This window comes from Ammospiza nelsoni, chromosome 22 (genome assembly GCF_027579445.1).
Source record: "Ammospiza nelsoni isolate bAmmNel1 chromosome 22, bAmmNel1.pri, whole genome shotgun sequence".
Classification (NCBI taxonomy): domain Eukaryota; kingdom Metazoa; phylum Chordata; class Aves; order Passeriformes; family Passerellidae; genus Ammospiza; species Ammospiza nelsoni.
Window position 1 is genome coordinate 3,871,284 of NC_080654.1, and position 8,535 is coordinate 3,879,818.

The following is an 8,535-nucleotide window of genomic DNA, read 5'->3' on the forward strand; positions in this document are numbered from 1 at the left end:
CATCTTCAGGGAATGCAGCAATGACTCTTCTTCCTGGCACCTCAATCTACATGAGTGACAAAGGAGAAAGTCCCTTTGCCTCTGGACTTGGACACAGTTGAGCTCTTCTGGGAGTTTTCACAGAACCCCATGGGAATTTTCCTTCCCCTGCCCAAGTTCTCTTTGTGTTGTGTATTTCTCTCTTCCTCCCATTACTTCCTTCGTGCTGTGCTGAGCTCTAAAAAAATTACTACATTGCTCACAACATAATTGCAAAACATCAAGAATTTATTCATTTCCAGGTAACAGAGAGTCTAAAGTTAGGTGCTGCCTTCATGGTTCTTCATTCCCATTTTGAATCAAGCTCATCTATATACATGTTTTCAGCCATCTGTATAAATTATGCAGCCAGTCAGGGAGTTCCCTGTTTACACACAATATTTCCAGAAGCACTCAGAAAGATTCCCACGTTTCTTGTACTGTTTCCTGTCCTTGGTCAGGAGGCGGCCCAGGAAAGCATTTTGAGGATGGTTCCTGTAGAAATTCTGAAATCAAACAGCACTGGGGAGGTTATGGGGGCGGTTCCCAGTGGGAAAGTCCATCCTCCACCCTCCCTGAGCACCCTGTGCTCCCACTGGGGAAGGAGGGGACTGCCCTGGGAAACCTCTGCTTTGCATGTGCCACTAAAACCCAGCCCTGTTCTCTGCATTGGTGTTTAATTCAGCAGGAAGTGAACAGGGATGATGTTCTCCATGAACATAATGGTTCATAACAGAGCTGATCATGCTGTGTAACCTGTGCTGGGGGTGGTGGTGGTGCAAATAATGGTGCCTGGGCTGATGAAGCTGGAAATTGGCCTTTACTTAGAGAGGGGGAAAAAACCCCAAAAACAAAACAAAAGAAAACCCCAAACAAACACACACCAAAAAAACCCACCAAAAAACCCCCTTAATTCTAAGCCCTCCACTTTTTTTTTTAATCTAGATTACTTGCTCTCTTTGTTTTTTCCATTTTCCCCCTCTCCCTTGCCTGTCTAACTGCTAAGTGATTCCAGCTTCAAGAACACTGTGGCATGCTACTTTAGTCTCTACTGTTTGTGAAGTCTGTTGATCTGAAATGATTTCTTGGTAACAATTCTATGTAGTTTAGTCTTATTTTTCTTGTTTCAGTGGCAGATGGTTATTTACTTACCTCTTTGATATTTTCCTCTGGGTTGTAGTTGCTGGGGGTAAGACCTGTTAAAGGGAAGACACAATGAAATGTTTTAGCATTTAGAAATCATGAATTAGGCAAGTAATTCTCATGTGCCAGAATGCTACAACTGACAGAGGTCTTGGAGTGGAATATCCAAGGGTAACACCTATTGCTTTCCAAACCATCCATTGCCACTGATTCTGCACTTTCTGCAAGTATTGATGTTTTCTAAGACTGCTATTTTCTTTGTCTGCCAGCTCCTCTTAGGCCCATCCTCTCCTTGCCCTGGTTTTGCTGTCTGGAAGTTTTGCAGCACTCATTTGGAGATTTTGAGGTGATGTTGAGCTGCAGGCATTGCTACTCAGCAGCTTCCCCAAAATTCCACTTAACTCATTGACAGCTGTTACTTACACATAACATTGTATTTTAGCAAACAGCTTGGAGCTGGGGTGTGATATCTGTGGGAGCTGGAGGTGTGAACCATGGGCACTCCCAGTGCTGTGTGAATGCTCACCTGCTTTGCTGTCCTCACTCAGGGTCCCCAGGAGCTCTGGCAGGAGCTGGAGCAGGGAGGAGCTGCCCAACCTCTCCAGGTTTAACCTCGAGTCTTCATCAGCTGCCAAGGCAAGAAACAGGCACAGGGTGAGTCTTTTGCTTTGCATCCCTGTTTCAGTCTGTCCCAGGGGATTTCTCATCAGGTCTGTTAAAGATTTTCATGAAAGCACCAACCACACATCCTTATTTAACTCTTCTAATAGGGGATAGTTGGTTTTGTATTCCTTTCCTTCCAAAGCTTTGAGAAAAGAGAAACCTTAGTGATGTTTATCTTAGATTCTCATTTCTCTGGCAGTTTTGTTACAAGAGTTTTTGACAGCAGTAGCCCCTCCTGTCACTTGAGGTACTCTCAACCTCATCCTTCCAGTGCACAGCCCAGACTTGGATGTAATTTTAAAAATTATATTTTCATTTATTTATCAACTTGTTCCTGTGCCGCAGGAATGCATAAAGGCAAAACTTTCCTATGAATAAAGGCAAAACTTCCTGTTCAACACCTATTTACCTGTTCAGTCTTGCAATTACTAAATGCAGTAGAGGTTGTGGAAGGGCAGGAACAAAGGTAGAAAAACTTACAATTTATTTTGATAGCCGTGCTTCTTGGTGCATTTCAGCCATCTCATTAAATGTGTGTACCAGTACAGATGTTACCAGTTTTTCCAACACTACAGCTTGCTGGTAGCTGATAGAATTAATTTATCTATGCATAAAGAATTCAGAATTCTGTGCTAGCCTGTGCCCCAAGACACTTTGCCAACAGAATCCCTTAGCAGTGCAATATTCCAGGTAACTTGGGTTTTTGTAATCTGAGCAGTAAATTTCGTCTTTGGTAATACATAGTAGCCATCCAAAATTGTGGGCAACCAGAGGCTGTCATCATCAAACACTATTTGGGCAGATTAATATAATTTTGTAATTGTACTTGTAGGTGACCCTTTGGAGTTTCAGTTGCTCTGACCTGCAGGGATGGATGTGACTGTAGCTCCTCACATGGACATGTAAGAAAACAAACTGAAATAGTCTCCCAACATTTCAAAAACTTGCACAAAGATCAGAAATTTGAGGACCTTGGACGTGCCTGTTATTAGTTTACTCACTGCATAAAAGGACATTTGCAAAGGACAGCAGGGATTTCATTATAGGACTCAAAATAAGAATACAAAAACTTCCCAGTGCTGAGTGGAGACAATCTGCATCTCTGACCATGGATTATTCTTTAAATCAGAGCACTGCTAGGAGGTAAATTTGCTTTGATATTTAAAAAAGGAAAAACCCAACCCAAAACCAACCCTCTTTAAGACAGTTCCTCTTCTGTCTTCTCCCTCCCAGAGACTCTTTACATTAGCAGGAAGATCTGAGCACAGTGACTTGAACCTAATGCAATCATGGCTAGAGCCAGCTATGATGTGACAGATATTACTCAGATATTGAGTCAGGGGTACCTGGAAATGCAAATTACATTGTGGAAGGCTTGATGAGATGCTGGCTTAGAGAGCCCAAGATTTTCAGAGCAGACTGAGGACTGTTGATACCTATAAAGCAGTAGAGCAGCTCTTGCAAAGCAGGTAAGAACAGCCACTTTTTAATAATCAGCTTTATGCAATAACTTCTGGGTTGGTTAGCCTGTTCTTTCAGAACTCATTTCACAAAGTCTTCCAGTACCAGTCAGGTCTGATGAGAGCAACCTTCCAGATTCTGCTGTGCATTTTTTCTGAGCCATTTCAAACTTTGCTTTCTCAAGCAAAGATTTATTCTTTTCCTGGGCTAAATTTGAATTAGTGCAAACAAAGAGCATTTTCAATACATAGTGTAAGAGAGATTTGCCTGTTCTTGATGTTAGCACTAGGTTTCCCTGTTTTTAAACACAAAATAGCTTATTTCAAAGAGTAGAAACAGGAGAGATTGTACAGCCAAGCTTGTTTAAGTCACCCAATGCCTATGAGAGCTCAGACACTGAATGCCAGCTCACATTCAGTGCTGCAAGGCTCAGATACCTTTTTCTCCTCAGTGCATCCTTTTGTTCCCTGGATCTCAAAGCAGCAGGGGGAACCATTTAGGGCACCCAACCTCCCCATTGTGCAAGACCAGCACCCACTGCTGTGTCCCTTGTGCTGCTGCTGTCCTGCTTCTCCTGCAGCTGAGCAGCACAGATCCAGGCCCCTTGGAAAGCACACTGCTGCTTTCCCTGCTCCAACCCATGCATGATAACCATTAAAATCAAAATTCTCTTACCTGAGTGTTGGTAAGACATCTCACTGGCATTGATGATGGGGAGAGACAAGAGAGGACAGGAGAAGCAGATGATAATGAGACAGCAGAGTATCAGTTTATGCATCTTTGCTGTTTTGGATGTTCTGTTGTGTCTAACCCTGGAACTCAGAACTACTGGCTAACTGTAGCCTCAGCTCCCAGTTTCTCCCATTATATAGCCACTCATGACCTCATAAACACCATCATGTTCTCTCCCCCCTTCAGAAAAAAATCCAATGAATTTATTGCCCATTGATTCTAAATGGAAACCACTTTGCATTGATGTAATTTTTCAAGGTAACAGTTCATAGACAATAAATTTACTGTCTTATAGCTTGGTGTACAAAATGGATATTATATCAAACCAAGCACAGTAAAGTTTATAAATCTGGCATTTAAAAAAAAGTAACTTTGAGTTATAAATCATGAGTTATCAAAGGGTCAGACGTTGGTTGAAATGACCAGGGCAATAGACAGCTGATTTATGAGCCTCAGCAGTCCTGACGCAAAGCATCTGATATGAAATGCACTTTTTTTTTCCCCTCTCTCTTTTGTGAGATGGATGAATGTGTTGTGTTGTATTTGTTGTGCCAGAAAAAAAAGTAAAAAAGAGAGGGAGTTGAAAAAGCTTGTTAACTTACATAGGTAATACTAGGAGAATTCAATTTTTAAATTTGTTTTGCTGCCTCTTGCAGAATTTCACACCTGTTTATTTGGGAAGACCTCATCCAATGGTGCCCTAGAGAATTGTCTTGGCAGAGAAAGTGCAGCTTCCATCTGGAGACTTCTTGGTACATATAAACTACTTGGGTTGATGTTAAACACAGGTCCCTCTGTAGACTGGAAGACCATTTTCCATTTCACTTATCTTCTCTTTCAGTTGGAACTAACTACTTAATTCTGAGTGTGTTAGCAAGGTTTTTCCCCTGTTTGCCCATTGCTTTTGCCTAATGCTGCCACAGGAGTTGCCTTATGTCATCTCATCACTTTAGTCCTTCTTTCCTTCCATCTAGCCTATTTTGTTTCCTTTACTTAAAATTTGATTTATCATATCATAGAGCAAGGACTGACTGGACTGGTCCCTCCCCTCCATTCTCTATGCAGTGTCTTATCCAACTGTATAGAGCCTTGAAAATAACAAAAAAAAAGGTAATTTCATGGCAATATTCTTTCCTTTTAATGGTGAGAAGATAATGCCTCTTTGCAACAAATTATGGTGTGTTACTTTTCTGCCTCTCTACTCAAATGCTTTTGTCTTCAGATGCTCTTCAAAATACTATGAAATCCAACTAGTGTTACTAAAGTTGTTTCCTTATGCTGAATTTTGTGATAAGTTTAAGTCGCAGAAGATGAGAACTTCCCTGCTTTTCATCTTTTTCCTTTATTCACATTTCCTGTTGAAGATTAATTTTTATATTTTACATCCTGTGACTCCTAAGACTAATTTCAAATTGGCTGCATCAGTCATACAGAACAGAAGTATTTCTGCTGCAGGTGTAACTCAGGGGAGCAAGCCCCCCATGGGTGGGCTAAACACAGTGGGCTCTGAAGGAGGTTGAAGTTGGAAATCTGGGAATCTCATACTCCAATTCCCCTGCTCCAAGCAGAGTCAGCCAGGACAGCTGGTCCAGGAGTGTGGCTAGTCAGGTTTGAATAGATCCAAGGATGGAATGGGACAGAATTTCAAAATTGAGCTTGATAATGCCTTTGGCATCCCTGTGTGTGTTCAAATGCTCTCACCTGAGTGCACAGGTGGGTGTTGGGCAGGTGGGGAAGGACCTGCAGAGGTCCTGCCAGCCTAAACTTCTCTTCTGTGCACAGAGAGGGCTGGCGTTTGACTTGCCTTGACTATTGAACAAATATCTGTACTACAAATCCTTTTTCTCCACACTTCTCTTTGCTGAACTGAATGTTTATGACAAAAGAATTTCTCTACAGAATTAACCTAATGTGTTTTATTGCCCTTTCCCTGTGCTTCCCTGTGAGAGAGATAAGCAGCAAGAGAGGAATTCTCTCTCCTCATCTGAGTCATGCAGCTCTTGTTCCAAAACTGCAGACAGTAATTAGCTCTGATTTGATGCATGATCTCACTGTTGGTGCTGGATGCTCTGTACAAATGCTTCTCCTTCAGTGAACCATCAATGACAATGGTATTATCAATATTCACCCTAGGCATCCTCAAGGAAAGCTAATGAAGCGCTGACCAGCAGCTGCTGTCCTTTGTCTTTTCTCAAGGAAGATTCAGCACCTCAGAGCCTCCTGGAGTGCGTCATGCTCAGCTTGGGCAGCCTGCCCAGGGATCATTGCCTCTGCTTTGGGCTGGAGGTGTCACTCAGCCACTCTCCTTTGTCACTCAGGCACTCTTTGCTCTCCCAAAATGTCAAAGGCATCTCTCTGGGGTGACAGTGCCAACGTCATCATTGTGCCAAGCAAGGAAACAGCTCATCCCAAGCAAAGGTACAGAGCCCTGGATCCATGGGAGAGGGAACTCAATGGGAATGGCACTTTGAAAACTTGGGAATTTATTTCAAATTCTTCTGCAGTATTTTGTGGGAAGGTTTTCAAAGTGCTTCTTTGTGCTTATTTCGTTTTGGAAGTGCCTCAGGGCAGCAGTTGGTAGATAAATTACAGTAGTAAAATTATTGCAGTAGATAAATTTCTGAACAAAATAAGTATTACAGTAGATAAATTACTGAACAAAGTAAGTAAGTATTACAGTAGATCCCAAGTTCTGAACAAATTCCTGAACAAATTCCTGAACAAATTCCTAGCAATAAATATATTTAAATAGAACTTGAAATATATAAGTATAATATATTTAAATATAAATATATGTAAATATAATATATAAATATAACCTATCCTAAAAGATAGGTTATATTTATAACCTATCATTATCCTTCATTATCAGAAGAAACAATTCCTAGTTTAATATGATGGCTCATGAAGAACAAGTTGTTAGTATAGCCAAGACAACTTTGAAAAAAAAAATAAGACTCAATGAAACCAATCACAAACATCCCCAAAAATTATCTACTTCTGTGTAAAATAGCATAGATGAAATGTAATCTATAATGCAACAGTTCTTTCCCCTGTTGCTAAGTGGTTTATGGGAAGCAAGCATGAGTTGTTATTAGTCAAATATTGTGACAGTTGGCAAAACCAGGAATTTGAGGTGTGATTTACCAGTAGCATTTGTATGAGGACTTCTTCAAAGGATGCAATTTCTAGTGTAAAACTTTGGCTTGGATTTAGTTTACAAGAAGAGAGGTGTGCAGTAGAATGATTTTGTATTGGCACTGTAATTGCAGATGAGCTTGTTATTGTATGGAAGAGAGTCCACATCTCTTCCTTGAATTTTACTACCAATTTTAACATGTTGCTTCAGTGAGTTATATATGTTGGCTGGAAAAACATTTGCACTGTTATTAATTTTTCTTGTAGGTTGTATTGTACAGGGGTTTGGGGTCTTTTGCTTTGCTGTCACTGCAGATACCTGTTCTCATCAACACCTAAAAAGTTTATTTTCACTGAAAGTTTAACATTTTAGCTGATTATTCAGCTACATAAGATGATTATTAGATTAATTTTACACACTGAAATAGCTACCTTGTGAGATCATATATGCAATAAGGTGTTTTTTTTTCTGCTACCAAATTACATTGCCCTATTTATACTCTGCCTTTTAATGTGTGCTGAAAATAGCTTGTTTGGAGAATAAGGAAACCAAAGGAAAAACTAACCACAACCTGCTGTTAACTTTCTTTTTGAAGATGCTTCCTCTGTTCACTGTGTGTGAGCTGTAATGCATAGGAGTATTTAATCTTCAGAATTCCTTTTCATGTTTCTGAGAGGTTCTGACCTAGGCTCTCTTGTTCTGAGCTGGGTTGAGGTGTGTGGGTGAGTCTGTGCTTGCCTGGACACACACCCCTGTGTGATGGTGGCTCCTTAGGCCTCTCTGAAGATGTTTTATTTTACTACAGAATTGGCAAGGTGTAAAAATTCTTGAGCACAGGATCACAGCTGCCAAAACACTGCTGCTCTGTGGCATAATTTCCACCAGTTTGAGGGGAAAAAACCCTCTTGCTCTTTGGCCCACTGTAGTCTGGGTATATTCTCCAAGTGAAGCTTGACAGACTGGTCCCTGCCTGCCCTGTCCTCTCAGCACTGCAGAATTACCAACCTGAACCTTCACGCTGCTTGACGTGAGGGAAAGTAAATCTGGCATGACTGAGGCTTGGAAATGCAGCACGTCAATATCTGATGGGAATTGAGTTCTGGAGAACGCAGATGCAAACAGAGGAGCAGAAACCAGGTCTTGAAATAAGGTTTCTTTCACCAAAAAAAAAAAAAGTAATGGAACTAGCTACGCCATTACAGTTTATTTTTCAAAGTGAAATTATGACAGCAGAGTGTGTAAGGAAAGAGAAGAACACATCTGCAGCAAGGCTGGAACTTTCTCTGTGCCTTTCACCTGCTATCCCAAGGTATCCCAAATAATCTGTTCAACTCTAATAAGAAATTGTGATCTGGATAAAAGCAAAATAAAAACTTCTT

The 8,535-nt window shown here is 40.9% G+C and overlaps 1 protein-coding gene across 1 annotated transcript; it reads right to left on the reverse strand.

Annotated features, from left to right (window-relative positions):
* Positions 1–407: 407 nt before the first annotated feature.
* Positions 408–4,063, reverse strand: UTS2 (urotensin 2). The gene is made up of 4 exons (XM_059487682.1): positions 3,961–4,063; positions 1,688–1,789; positions 1,171–1,214; positions 408–524 (listed from the first exon to the last, which is right to left on the reverse strand). Exons 1-4 carry the CDS (start codon positions 4,061–4,063, stop codon positions 408–410), a joined length of 366 nt encoding a protein of 121 aa, XP_059343665.1.
* Positions 4,064–8,535: the final 4,472 nt, after the last annotated feature.

Coding starts and splice junctions, on each gene's coding strand:
- UTS2 (XM_059487682.1), bottom strand. CDS start 4,063: ATGCATAAACTGATACTCTGCTGTCTCATTATCATCTGCTTCTCCTGT. Junction 1,790..3,960: donor GATGTCTTACCAACACTCAG/GTAAGAGAATTT, acceptor TTGCCTTGGCAG/CTGATGAAGACTCGAGGTTA. Junction 1,215..1,687: donor GAGTGAGGACAGCAAAGCAG/GTGAGCATTCAC, acceptor TCCCTTTAACAG/GTCTTACCCCCAGCAACTAC.